We start from the raw sequence: 14,808 nt of genomic DNA, 5'->3' as shown, positions 1-14,808 counted from the left end.
CCAGAGACTCAGAGAAAAAGAGATCCTAAGAATAGCCTTCTGTTCAATTTACTTATCTCTCTGACTACTCTAGGTCTTCGGCTTACCTAATTAATTAAGATTTAGGAAAGAACTTACTTAGCTTTGAAACACTCAGACCTTTTAAGGAATCTGACTTGTTTGTGGCAACTACTCAGAAGGAATGTATCTTGTGAATGTACTTAAACTTTGTTCCATGTAGATAGCAATTTTGTCAGATGTCTGTGGCTCATTGATCTGGTATTAACTTCTATATTAATTTGCTTTAGCAATAATAGTAACAATACCAGACACTGTTCTAAATGCATTACATGATTTAACTCATTTAATCCTCACAACCACTCTGTGAGGCAGGTGCTGTTATTATTTCATTTTATAGGTAAGGAAACAGAGATCTGCAGGGCTGGTATCCACCCCAGCCAAGCAGGCTGGCTTCAGAGCCTGTGCTCTTAACCATAGTTCTTTATATGCTTATTGTGTTTTGGAATCCAGAATTTTTCAGATATTTTAGAATAGGAATACAATGTATATGCCTTTATAATATCTCTGGTGGAGTGTGGAATAGCACCCTGTAATCAGACATAATTTTACATCAGTACATATGAATATTCACACTAAGCAGATGAAGTGAAGGTTATATACATAGCCTCATCATTTCAGGTCAAGTTTTGTCACCAAATGATTTTGAAAAACTTGGGTTTTCAGAACTCTGAGGATTTTGGCATTTCATGTAAGGGACTGAAGATCTGTACTATAAACAGCCTCTCACAGAGGCCTTCATCTATGGAGTGACCTTTGGGAGTGGAGCAGGAAAAGAGAATTGCGCTGAATTCATATTTCTCATTTTTAAAAACCAAAATAGCTTTGTTTTTGTCTAAGCAAAAGGAGTAAGTAATCACTTTTTGCAAAGTTCAGCCAATATAGAAAGTTTTTTGTAACGAAGAAAATAAAGTCATCTTTGATCTTTTTTTTTTTTTTTTATCTGTAATCTGACCATTCAGGGAGATCAACTGTTATTGATCCTCTGGATTTTCTTTTCTGTGTGTGAACACATATAGTAAAAATAGATTATTTTAAGTGGGCTCAATTTGCCTATATTCAAATTCTGTGTCACTAACTGAATGTGTGAAAATTAATCACTGTGCCTCGGTTTCTTTATCTACACTTGGGGGTGATGATAGTGCCCATCTGGGAGGGGTTTTATAAGGATTAAGTGAATTAATTACATGCAAAACACTTAGAACAGTGCCAGGAGCATAGTGCCCATCAATTTAGCTATTATTTCATGTTTTGTCACTTGCTACTTTCAGTTTTCACTTACAGAGTATGGACAATGTCCTAAAATAATAAAAGTAGAGCCACATAACTTTTAATGGTCACATAGTATTCTTTATTGATATTCCTTGATTTATGTAAACACTGAAAGTGAGCATCCCTGTATCTATTTTTTTTCATTTGCCCAGCTATCTCATTAGATTAATCCCTAGAAATGGAATCACTGACTCACAGTGTGTGCACTTTTAAAATTTTGATACAGATTGCCCAATTTACACTAAAATTGTATTTTTGTTTGTTTCCATGTATAGCTGTTTTGGGGGACCCTTGGTCTGCTGCTTTACTTATATGCTTGATTTTAAAAGCCAGGATTTCCAGTGTCTCAAATCCAAATCCACATTTTAGTCTTGAAGGTTTAAATTACTATTCTACAGAAGTCTCTTATGTATTTTCTTTTTTTCCGACTATCACAGTACTTATGATTTCCAAGTTAGGGGCAAGAACTTGTCCCTAACAAGCTTTGTTTGGTATTTCACAAATTAAATTATTTTGGAGTGACGGTAGTGTTTTAACTATATCATTATACTAGTTAGGCTTTTTAGTATAACTTCCCCTTAGGGAGGCAAAAGTTTTTAACCAGAAGCAACAAGACTGTATGAAGGATAGCAGGTCATGAGTAATTCCCTTAGTCACAATTCCTGTGGGATATGAGGGTAGAGAGAACTAACTCATGGAATACCTCCACCAATGTCTCAGCACTGCTGATTGATATGAGAACTGTTCCATGGTCAGATCCTGTCTGTATATGTGTCTGTTCTATTAGGAAAGTAAAGTATTAGCTGATTCCACATAGTGTTTTTAGATGCTCACCCCAGACTCAAGACTGGTGCCTTCTCAGTAAATAATATTAAGTTACCCTTAAATTAGACCACACGGAACCTCGAAACTTTGTAAGTAAGACCATTAAAGAAGTCTGAACAGGGCTTTTCAAACCATGTTCCTATAACCCTTTGCCGAAGGGGGAAACCAAGCTGTCCACTTAAATTGGAGCACCTCAACTGCTATCAAGTTAATATAGTGTTGGGATTCCTTCTTAAGGTTTCCTTTGAAAAACGGATCCTGCAGCTTTAATCAAATATTCCAGTGTTTAGTGACACCTGGATAATGGGACAAATTACTTGGGTCTTGAGCAAACTAAAGGTGACATGTAGAGTGGGGGACTGGGAGAAATAGCAATTGTTATTTCAAAGACAAAAAACTCTGAAAAATTACACTCCTGTGGAACATTTGTTATCCCAAAAGATTTCTAACATACATCAGATTTCTATTTTTTTCAAAATTTGGTCAACATATCTCAGAGGTCCAGCCTAGGTGGCCTTAGTAGCCAATCTTGGTGTAAGGCCCACTGTTTCATTGGAATCCCTTCACATCAAGTTTTGAAAATCTGAGAGCACCTCCCAGGCTGTCTGGCTGAGGCCTGAGGCCCATAGCTAGGGGCCTAGAGGTCACTGTGTTTTTAACAATTAACTCATAGGACAAATAAGAACTGCATTCTTCCTCCTTTTTAAACCTATGTTTGGTAGCAGCAGTTGCATCCAGATATCTAGCCTCCATATATACTCCTCTGGATCCCCTTAAATTCTTTGTGCCTTCTTCTTAAGCTTGTTTTTTTTTTTTTTTTTTTTGTCTTTTTTTCGTGACCGGCACTCAGCCAGTGAGTGCACCGGTCAGTCCTATATAGGATCCGAACCCGCGGCGGGAGGGTCGCCGCGCTCCCAGCGCAGCACTCTACCAGGTGCGCCACGGGCTCGGCCCCTTCTTAAGCTTGTTAAACATTTATTGAATACCTGCTGTGCTGCAGGCACTGTGCTAGGTGCTTTGAATGTGTTATTTAATACTCAAAACAGCCTTATAAGGTAAGTACTCTCATCCCTAATTTCAGGTAAGAAAACTAAACCTAAGAGAGGCTAAGTAACTTTCCTCTAACTCAGATTTCTTGTGTTAATTATAAGAGATGTATAAATTGGTGATGATTTTCTCTCAGACCTGTAGAAACCAATTTGCCTCCTCCTTTTACCTATGCTTTGTAGGGTTGGTTCCTATTTTGTCACTCTTCCAGGAAAACGTGATGTATAGATAGCCCACCTGTGGATTGTTGTGAGATCCTGTAGTCCTAACCATGATATTATTGACTTCTCATAGGGTCCTATCCTTCCCCCAAAGCTGGAGCGACTCTGGTGGTGTACAAAGACTTGCTAGTGCTGTTTGGTGGCTGGACACGGCCAAGCCCTTATCCCCTACACCAACCAGAGAGATTCTTCGATGAAATACACACTTACTCACCCTCTAAAAATTGGTAAGCCGCAAAGATAAGCTCTTTGAAATCTGGAAAAAAAAGGTTTTATTTTTATTTTTTTTAAAGATGACCAGCAAGAGGATCTTGTCCCTTGTCTTGGTGTTGTCAGCACCACACTCTCCCAAGTGAGCCATGGGCCAGCCCTGAAAAAAAAGGTTTTAAATCAGTGGATTCTTGATCTTTTTTGTGTCAAGAATCCCTGTGAGAATTTGATGAAAAACTATGGATGCTTTTTCAGGGGTGTGTGGGAGGAAGTACATATACACAGATTTTTTGTCTACAGTTTCAGAGGGTTTATAGGACCCCCTTAGAACCTTCAATTAAGAACCCTATCCCAAAGAGAAAAAGTAGAAGAGATTTATTCCTCTTCCAAGAATGAATGAGCCACTTGAAGAACAGGGAGCTCTTCAGCTTTGGCTACTAATTCCACAGGATCCAGATGATTTCTTACTCCCTGCTATGTCACCAAGACTGACTCCCATTTGTTTTTCAAACATGTCGTTTGTTTGTTTGTTTTTTGGCAGCTGGCCAGTACAGGGAACTGAACCCCTGACCTTGGTGTTACAAGGCCGTGCTCTAACCAACTGAGCTAACCAGCCAGGCCTGTGTCTTTTTTAAGTGACAGAAAACCCCCTGTTCTTTGCAGTGAAATATTTAGCACGTTGCTCTTGGCAGCTGTGACTGATCATTACCATACAGAGAAGTGGCAGGTGGTGCTCCTTCAGCAAACCAGCCTGAAGCAGCCAAGAAGCCACGATCTTGTCCCTTGTCATCATCTTATCTGTCTACCTCCAAACCATCCACATTGAGAACTTGAAAGCGAATATAACTTTAAGCAAGTTTGTAGGAAAGGCATAAATACTTTATGTCATTTTCCATTTATTCTCCTAACTGAAGATGATAGGATTGACATTTTAAATGGATGCCAACTTACTGTTTTTCACCTTTAACATGTAAGATCAGTTGACTTCTTGGCTTCCTCCTGTCATTTTACATTAGGTGGAACTGCATTGTGACAACGCATGGGCCACCTCCCATGGCTGGCCATTCCTCCTGTGTGATAGATGATAAAATGATTGTCTTTGGTGGTTCTTTAGGATCCCGGCAAATGTAAGTATATTTGGTTTGCTTTATATTAACCTGAAGGTAACTATTCCTGAGAATAACAGGTCAGAAAAGTGAACAAGTCAGGGTCAGTATTACGGAGCATGGTTCTAATTAATCCAATTAGTTATCTCACCCTAGCATTTTGTTTTTGGGTCCCCTAGTTACCTACCAATAAGTTGAAAAACTTGCTCCATAAAAGCAAGATTATGTAGAATCTCTTTTTATTTGATATGCAGTTCTGTTCAGTGGGATCAAATTGTGATGGAGCCTCTACCTTGTCTGCCGTACCGTGCCTCCAGAAGGCCACCTTCCAAGAAGCAAAGTGCCTTTACTTGCTCTACCCAGCTCGTGCCCTTTTGGGCTTTAGAGAAGGAGAGGTAGATTGACAGGACTGGTTGAAATTGTGGACTCTTCAAATGGGATGGGTTGGGGGGTGGATAGGAACAAGAAAACTGTGTCACACTTCTGTGAGGCGGTTCTCCCCACCCACTGTCCTCTCTACCTCTGGCTATAATTGGCCAGCTGAGGCCAGAGTCAAGAGCCAAAGCAATCCTTCTGTATTACTGTTTATCTGATTCGGCAGTAGCAGCAGTAGTAGTCATTTCCCTTGTGCTCTAAAATGGAGATTGATGAGCTTTCAGAAATAAAACCATTCCAGATGCAGGCCTGTCCTCTCTTAGAGTACTCTTCATATTTTAAAACAGTTGTGAAGAGAGACCATAGGAGCTATCCTCCAGTCGAGCAGGTTTAGGATTTAAAGTATTGGAGCTATTAGTCCTGTATTCCTATGTGTGAATAAATGACTTTAGAGAGGTGTCCATAAAATAGAGACTGCCATCCAGGAGTCTGTCCTTGCCATGCTGGTCCCTTAAGAGTTGGAGATTCTGAATTGTCCTTGATAAAAGCAGCTTTCATTAGCCATTGTGAAATTACTTTTTGTAGCCAGAATCAATAAAGCTTTTAACTCCTGGACAATAATGTGAATCTTTTTTTCTTCTTTTTTGAATCATTTTTTCTCTTCCCTGTGGTTTTTGCTTTTGAAAGACTATAGCTTGACCAGTAGGTATTTCCTGCTATTACCAATTAACTTTTACTTTAAGTACTAGTGTGTGACTACAGGCATGACTCAAATGTGGCCTTATGGGTTAGTGGAAAGAGCAAAGGTTTGGAGGTCTCAAGATGACTACTAGGGAAAGTAGGGGAAGAAAAATATAGTTTATGTGCTAACTATGAGCATGGCACTTTGCTAGACATCTTTATAAAGGTAACTTCATTTACACCAGCTCTTTAGAGTACTAGCAGTATTTCCATTTATAGATAAGGAAACCGGAGATAGAGAAAATTAAGTGACTTGTTTAGGCTGCGGAGCTGGGGTTCAACAGTCCTTCTGGTTGTGAAGCCCTTGAACTCAGAGTAGGCTATATCTGAAGCCTCCTCCAAACCAAACCGTGTGGGTAAAAGTGAAAATGGTACACGTTCACCAGGTGGGCGCAGGCAAGTAGAGCTTCCCAACCACCGTTGTGGACCCTGAGAGCTCTCTCATCCTTCTCTCCTTATTTCACAGGAGCAATGATGTCTGGGTCCTTGACCTTGAGCAGTGGGCGTGGTCCAAGCCAAACATCTCCGGTCCCAGTCCTCATCCTCGAGGTGGCCAATCTCAGGTGCTCAGGAATTAAAATAACTATTCAGAAAACACTGTAGCATCTTTCAGTTAGGACGGGAGAGGTAGGAGGGAGTCAGGTAAGATGCCAATGTGCGTGAAGCCAAAGATAATTTACTGTTCTTTTTTGCTAGTATTTATTTTTCACCTTCTAATGGGTCATGTTATTTATAGTGGCTTTATATTATGCCTCTTCCCAAAGCATTTACTTTGCTGTTTCGTTTCTCAAGAGAACCTACATTTTATGTGGTTGACACTCTCATGTTTATATTTGATCAACAAATAATGTATCCATTTGGATAGATCATCATGATCACAGGGTTCAGAACTGACATGGTTTTGGGAGAATGGAGAGCTTGATAACTAGAACACTCATTTGCAAGCTGGGTAGGCTGTTTTCAGATACCGCTGAAGCAAAGTCAGATACCTATGTCTTTGTAAGTTTATTTTAAATTTCTTCCCCTCCCCAGATTGTCATAGATGATGCAACTATCTTAATCCTTGGAGGGTGTGGCGGTCCCAATGCTGTGAGTATTGCTTGTGTGGCATTCCCGTGCACCTTCTGCTGAGTGTTCAAAACCTGCTTCCCCTGAATTTCATTTAAGGAATGCCTTTTCCACCCTGGGTATATAGCCTTCGTATTTTCTGGCATTTTTTCCCACTCTCTTTTGGATTTGGAAGATGCTTTTTGTGTGTGTGTGTGTGGCTGGCCAGTACAGGGATCCGAACCCTTGGTGTTATCAGCACTGCACTCTAACCAACTGGGCTAGCCAGCCAGCCCTATATCTATATTCTTTTTATTCCTACTTCCTCTTTAGGCTATAAGGTTTTTTGCTGCTATCGTTTTTTCAAAGGGGAGGGGGCAGTGGGAGATAAAAGCAGGTTGATAACCGCTAAAATCCACATGGAATTTATTTAAGGATGCAGATTCAGAAAGTTATGGATATGTATCATTTACCCTCTCCCCTGCCCCCCAGTACATGCACATATAAAACCATGAGCAAGATCCAAAAGCACTTACAGTTGATTCATTGGTCTCAAGCATGATTCCATGCAGCAGGAGAGTGGTAATATATATGAATGCATGTACAACTAAATAAATATAACTGAGGGTTTTGCTGTTCTTTCTGAAGAGCCCGCACGCGTTCTAGGCCATACAGCCCAGCTTCGAGACGGCAGCTGTGTGTGTGTGCGTTTTGTAACACATATCACATCTGAGTGGTGTTGTTGGTCCTTCTCTTACAGCTGTTCAAAGACGCTTGGTTGTTGCACATGCACTCAGGTCCCTGGGCCTGGCAGCCACTCAAGGTAGAACATGAAGACCATGGGGCCCCTGAACTGTGGTGCCATCCAGCTTGCCGGGTAAGCAGGGAACTGACAGGCCAGCAGGAAGAGAGATTGTAAATTGGAAAACCAAATTAATTTGTTGTATTTCAAAGGAAATTTGTACAGAAGTAGAAAACACCTTGGTGTCACAAAAGAGGTAGACATCGACCATAGCTCCTTTGGCATTTCTCACATGTATGAGCCACTAAATGAGAAAACTTATGTGGGTCCCACTATCCTTTAAGACCCAGCTTTAAGAATCCCTTTGACTACCAAACTTTCCTTGGAGTCCCTCAAACAAAAACAGATTTCTCCCTCTGCTCTACCCCTATTCTATAGACATAACCCTAATGATAACACATGTCACACTAAAGCAACAGTTGTTCCCCTGTCTGTCTCTCCTTCTAGCCTAGAGGGCAGATTATGTCATATTCATCTGTATCTCAGGTACCTACAAAATACCTAGCACATTCCGGATGCTCAGGATAAAATGTTCGATAGTTGAATGAACGATCAGATTTGTGGAACAGTCTGTGAGCGCAGGTCCTTTGTCTTCCAGGTGGGACAGTGCGTGGTAGTCTTCAGCCAGGCTCCTAGTGGGAGAGCCCCACTCAGCCCCAGTTTGAACTCTCGCCCATCACCTATTAGTGCCACTCCTCCAGCCCTGGTTCCTGAAACCCGAGAGTACCGCTCTCAGTCTCCAGTAAGAAGTATGGATGAAGCTCCTTGTGTTAACGGCCGCTGGGGAACACTGAGGCCCAGGGCTCAAAGGCAAACTCCCTCAGGTTCCCGGGAAGGGAGCCTTTCCCCAGCCAGAGGAGATGGCTCTCCAATCCTCAATGGTGGGAGTTTATCACCAGGAGCAGCAGCTGTCGGTGGCTCTTCCTTGGACAGCCCTGTACAGGCCATATCTCCGAGCACTCCATCTGCTGCTGAAGGATATGACCTAAAAATGGGACTTTCTTTGGCCCCCCGACGAGGTTCACTACCAGATCAGAAAGATCTGAGATTAGGATCAATAGATGTGAATTGGGATCTGAAACCTGCTTCTAGTAGCAATCATATGGATGGCGTGGACAACAGGACAGTTGGAGGAAGTTTGAGACACCCTCCTGAACAGACGAATGGTGTACATACCCCACCACACGTGGCCAGTGCTCTTGCAGGGGCCGTCTCCCCTGGTGCCCTGCGTCGGAGTCTGGAAGCCATCAAAGCAATACCCTCCAAAGGCCCCTCGGCCTCTGCAGCACTAAGTCCTCCTCTTGGGTCTTCTCCAGGCTCCCCTGGGAGCCAGAGCCTGAGCAGTGGAGAAACAGTGCCCATCCCCCGCCCAGGGCCTGCCCAAGGAGATGGACATTCCTTACCTCCCATTGCCCGCCGACTAGGCCACCACCCTCCCCAGTCCCTAAATGTTGGCAAACCCCTGTACCAGAGTATGAACTGCAAGCCCATGCAGATGTATGTGCTGGACATTAAAGACACCAAGGAGAAGGGGCGGGTCAAATGGAAAGTATTTAATAGCAGTTCTGTGGTTGGACCTCCTGAAACCAGCCTGCATACAGTGGTACAAGGCAGGGGTGAACTCATTATATTTGGAGGACTCATGGACAAGAAACAGAATGTGAAGTACTATCCAAAAACAAACGCCTTGTACTTTGTGCGAGCAAAGAGATAATGTGTTCTAAACCCCTTTCCCTTTCTTTGGCTTTTAATTTGGAATTTTCCAGAGTGCGAGCATTTGGACTGAGAATTGGGAAAAAAACAAAATTACTCCCATAAACCGAAATACCAGTTCCCAACCTAACTCACTCCAGGCTGGGATCAAGTCTCCATTAAGAAAAAAATTATATATATAAAAAAAGTATATATATATATATATATATATATATATATATTATATAGCCAACTCTGTTTACAAAAAGGGAGAGATCTCCGTCCTGGTTCAGATAAAGTTGTTGCTGTGTTTTAGCAGAGGCTGTGCTGCCTTTTTCTACTTTGCTGGTAACTAGACCAAGAAGTTAGGCAACAGACTAACTAATATCAGTAACTTTCCAAAAGAAACTGAAGAGCCCCCTGTAAATCTTTATGTGGCCTTCTCAGAGTTAGAAAACAAAAGGGCATCTATAAGATGAAGAGGTAGAGATTTTTAGACTCATGTGCTTCAGGTGCTGGCAGGGTAAAAGTAACTTATGGAAAACTGTTCTTCCCCTTCTCTTAAAACCAGAGAGGACCTGTGACAGCTGTGCAGAAATGCCCTCTGCCTGACCCCTTCTGCCCTTTATGACTAAGGAAAGTTACCCATCAAGGGATTTTGTTCCACATTTGTGTGCCAGGATCATCATGAAATAATGTGTATGCAGCCCACATCTATTCACCTAGTGTGTCCATTGATCTTTTGAGTACCCCGTGTGTGTCTCAGAAAGCATTTTGATGTCGGATTATAGAATTTTCTGACAATTGTATTTGGTTGCAAGTTGCCAAAAATGGTTATCCGTTCTCCTTTTTCTTACCTTGGAATTTGGTCCTCGGAAACTGCCTTTTCCATTTATAGGCTGCTTTTTTCTTTTATTTTCTTTTCTCTTTTTTTGCATATGTAGATTTTTTAAGCCCTAAAACTTTTCTCACTTTCTGTTTCTTTTACAAAGCTCAGATGCCAAGAGAAATCAGATGTTCCTTAGAAATATTACTGGAACCCTTTCCCTGGTATTCTAAGATGCCAGTATTGTGAGAAATCTTTGAAGTATCAAAAGATACTGGCCGCCCCCCCCCAGCCCATGAGCTTCTTTTTCTTCCAAAGCACATTGGGTACACCCATCCATATCTGTAGAATGTGGAAATTGATTCTGGAAGGGAACCCCAATAACCGTCCCTTCCAGAAATGGCTTTGTCCCTTGTTGTGACATATATTCTTCTGTCTGGCTATTGACAGGTGATTGGGTTGAGTATCATGTATTTGACCTTGGTGATGCATGGCTGACCTTGGAAGCAACTCCCTCCTTTGTGCTTGTCTTATTCATGTGTCACCCAAACAGCACTTGGGTTTTTAGTTTCACTTCATTTCTGAGATAAGGTGCAACCAAGTAGAGCATTTCTTTGATCAGTACAGCAAGTTATAAGTTACTAGTCTCTAAACCATGGCCTTGGACATAGGAGATGTCAAAGTAAGTTTATTTCAAATGGCACGATTTAAAATGTGGATTTTTTTGTGCTTTCTTATCAGTGGAAAGAGGGTTTTTATTTTGCCTGTAGGATTTAAATTTCAAAACATTGTGTTTCCATACCCTCCCCTTTTTCTTTTTAGTGTTTCCCAGGCACAGGCCTGCTGCAGCTGGCCCTGGGTCCTGGCTTTCAGCCAGCACTGAGCAGTCTGTCCAATAAGTGTCTTCTCCTGTTACATCATGCCGAATCCTTTCCCCTAGCCATTAGCTTTTATGGTGTGGTCTTGGTGAGAAAGCCCCCTTGTGCCAAGCCCAGGAATGCGCCAGCTTACGGGGAAGGGTATGTATTCCAGAAACTGATCTACATGTTCCTTAGATGAGGAAACAACCATGTGCCTGCTTAGTTTGGTATCCAGCTGCTCAAAGCTCTGCACTTTGTTTTTCGGACTCTGGAGCAGTTCTTCCTTGGCAAAGACTGTTCGATCATGTGGGGTTCTTGTTTACAAGGGAAAACTAGACCAGAAGATTAGCAATTTAGGCATTATTACTGTTGCTGAACCTTGTTTATGACATTGCAGTTGTGCATGGACAGTGCCTCCAAACTCAGTTTTTATTTAAATATAAGTATTTTGGAAGCCCGAAAGTTCAAAATCTCAACTTTGTAATCTTTCCCTTTGTACTATGGCCTTCCTAAGCCAGTTGTTAACCTGTTGATTCCTTTTACTTTCCCCAAGTAGGCAGGCAACAGAGTTGTTGATTTTCTTGGAAAGCATTTCAGTTCCTCTGAACTCTATGGCATCCGAGTAATGCCCACACTGCTCAGAACCAGACTGTCCATTTACAGCTCTTTAAGAAAAATCTCATCTGCAGCCAGTGGTGTTGGTCTTGGTGGCTCCTGAGCATTGTGGACATGTGCCTTGGGAAAGCAACTCAACACGGTCAAGGTGATTGTCTCCTCAGGCCCTGGGGAAGCCACATGCGGGGTGAAATTTCAGGTGTCTCAACTGAGGTGAGCACTTCCACAGCACTGTGGATGCTCCAGTCAGATCAGATTAACCACAACTCTGTTTTTGATGTGATACCAGTTTTGTCTTAAAATTCACTGAGAAAAAGGAGACTAGATTTTTTTTAAAAAACCCTCAGGAGCACCTAAAGCAAATATTTATCAGTATTTAAGTATTTAAAATACATTTTGTTTCTACTTGAAGCTTTAACCCTTCCATTCCTGCAAGTGTGCCTTTGAGAATCCACATGTCATATTGACATCACCGGCCACATTGTTGACCTCGTAAGAGTCTCTTCCTGACCTCTTGGACAGAGCTTCCTGTTCTCTCATTTTGCAGGTTACTCAGCAGAGAGGGTTCGGTGTTTTCGTTCATATTTCCACCCTTCTTCCTCACTTGAGTAGTGGGCCCTACTACCCCACCCTACCCCCACATTTTGGGAGCACAAATTAGTTGTCAAAACAAGCTTAAAATTCATTTTAAGGCAATATTGGGCTTACTCTCCTCCCAGCCCTCTGCGGATTAATTTGATTTAATGTTTGAGTTTTATAGTAAGAGTTGAAACCATGAACTATCCTAGGAACTGTGTTGGAACTCTTTAAAATAAAGAAAAGAAGAGGAGGAGGAAGAAAGAAAACCAATTTAAGAAGTCTTGACTATGGAGGACAGAAAACCACCAGCCAATGGAGAGCAAAGGGATGTTTCTCTTTCACTTTGTCTTCCTGGGTTTCCTTCTGCTTCGCTTTTTTCCCTCCCCTTAAAAGTGATATTCCTGGTTGGTTTGTCTGTCTGTCCTTGTCCTTGCGGTGATCCTGGCATGGTAATGTGCTCTGCTTTGCATTATCTGTGGTCTCTTACCAGCGCACAAGTCAGTGGGGAGGATCTGAACACACCCAGGGGCAAGGAAGCTGAACCTGGAGGCCTGCGTCCTGTGCAGGCTCCCCGTGAACCACAGAAGGTGTGTTCTGCATGGTCACCAGTAAGTGGCTCCCTCTCACCACGTTCATTGTCAAATGAGAGTGAACCTTAGGTATTGGCTCCCGTGTACTCTACTCGCTCCGCTCCTCTCCCACCAACCAGGGTTCACGTCAGTGCACACTCATTGTGCCCTGGCGAAGCTGGTGCTGTGAGTGATGTTTCCCATACAACTCAGGGGTGCCAACTGGCTTACCCTGAGATTGTCATTTTAGGCACATAACAGTGTAGGAATGAGAATGGATTTCATTGATATTTAAATCTCTGTCGGTTTCAATTTTTGTTTGTTTTCCCCTGATACTTTTTAGCAATTTAACAAATAAAACAAAATGGACAGAATCGTCTGAACTGTTTTATTAGTAATAAATAAATAAAAACTTGCTACAGTGGAAAGCAGTTGAGGTTGGAGATTGAAGTTAGAAGTGAGGAAGTTGTAAAGTGTTCCTTCTCTGGGAGGACTGTGTTTGTGGGGAGAGGAGGAGAGTTGCCCTTTCCCGGGGACCATTTAATAATAAAGCAGCCCTCTCTATCATGCTTGAAGGACTTGTTGTTTTAGAGTCTCAGTAGCGTCCTGCAGTGGAGACCCAAGAGAGTTGATGAGCTTGGAGCAGAGACCCAGGTGCCAGCACAACATCTGTGCCATCACTGGCCTCCTCAGCAAAGAATGAGAACACAGGGCCCCAGGGTCTTGAAGCAACATAGCAAATAGTGGTTGGGAACACAGGCCCAAAGCCCCAGAGGCCTGTGGTTTAATCCTGCCTTCCTGAACTTACTGCTTAACCTTGAATACAAGTTTCTTGATCTATAAATGCAGTTGCTTCTACCATATAAGATCATGAAGATTAACTGAAGTTGTGTATGAAGAATGCTAGCACAGTGCCTGGCACATCCTAAGCTGGTGACTGCTGCCTTCCCCTGCAGGCCCAGCACAGCACTTCTCAGCCAGGGTTTTTGTTTTTTCTGGATGCTAAAGGGCCAGAGGCCTGTGCACTTTTGGATGCAGAATACAGGATCTAGCCAGGGAAGAGGAGGCAGTGCACGAATCACTGGCCCATGCCATTACCCTGAGCCAGCTCCTCAGCCCGAGGCTTTGCCTCACATCACCCTTCCTCCAGGGAGCCTGACAAAGTTCCCTGGAAATGGTGGGCTTTGAGCACCCTCGGGTCAAGGCAGGACAGGAGGCATTGCCTCAAAACCCAGCATGCTGGCCAGTGCAGAGTGCTGCCACACATGACTGGGGCTTATCCTTGCTTCTCTGTGCCTTTTCACCTCCCCCAAGCAGACAAGAGTATCCCCTGCTACGGTCTGCCTTCTGCTATCAATGGCCATTGCTACTCCCTCTTCCTCCAATACTACCATTGACAAAATGCCCAGCCCAGCATTCTTGTGGATGCTTTGTGAAGTGGTTATTTCACCATTGCTGGAAGTGTTCGAACAAAGGCTGATTGCTTGCATGGGAGGGGATGACAGAGCTGATTTATGCATCAGATCATGAGTGGGGGACCAAGGGACCCACTTGCCCTTCTGTGAACTCAAGAAAGGACTTAGAGGCACCATGATAAAGACATGGGCACGGGCTTTGGACCAGGACAGACCTAGGTTCAAAAGCTGGTTCTGTGACTTTGAGCTGGGGCAAGTCATCTCACCTCTTTGATCCTCAATTTTATTAGTAAAATGGCAATGATGACACCAGCCTCACAGTCAGCAATTTAGGTGAATAGCCAAATGGGTGTGTGTGGTTCCCCAAAAGGCCACCTGGGGGCACCCTGTGAAAGGCTTTCAGTCCTGGTGATCCATCAGAAGCAGTCTTGAGAAGGAAACTGAGTGGACTTGCCCGTCTCTCCCCTCCCTCTGGCAGTAAAGCCTGGGTGGCACCCCTTCCCTGGACTCTGTCTTGCTTCCAAGCACTATCCCCGGTGTGGCCTGCCT

At 43.0% G+C, this 14,808-nt stretch overlaps 1 protein-coding gene across 1 annotated transcript in view; it reads left to right on the top strand.

Moving 5' to 3' along the window:
• FBXO42 (F-box protein 42) overlaps window positions 1-9,710 on the top strand; it is a 76,954-nt gene extending 67,244 nt beyond the window's left edge. Inside the window, exons 5-10 of the mRNA XM_063105628.1 lie at window positions 3,496-3,649; window positions 4,649-4,759; window positions 6,321-6,417; window positions 6,887-6,943; window positions 7,662-7,778; window positions 8,302-9,710. Coding sequence (XP_062961698.1) covers window positions 3,496-3,649; window positions 4,649-4,759; window positions 6,321-6,417; window positions 6,887-6,943; window positions 7,662-7,778; window positions 8,302-9,417 — 1,652 coding nt within the window. The 3' untranslated portion in view covers window positions 9,418-9,710. The remainder of the gene's footprint in view (window positions 1-3,495; window positions 3,650-4,648; window positions 4,760-6,320; window positions 6,418-6,886; window positions 6,944-7,661; window positions 7,779-8,301) is intronic.
• The last annotated feature ends 5,098 nt before the right edge of the window (window positions 9,711-14,808 follow it).

The sequence above is a fragment of the Cynocephalus volans genome, chromosome 8, assembly GCF_027409185.1.
Source record: "Cynocephalus volans isolate mCynVol1 chromosome 8, mCynVol1.pri, whole genome shotgun sequence".
Classification (NCBI taxonomy): domain Eukaryota; kingdom Metazoa; phylum Chordata; class Mammalia; order Dermoptera; family Cynocephalidae; genus Cynocephalus; species Cynocephalus volans.
This window is presented reverse-complemented; position numbering and strand designations above follow the sequence as displayed.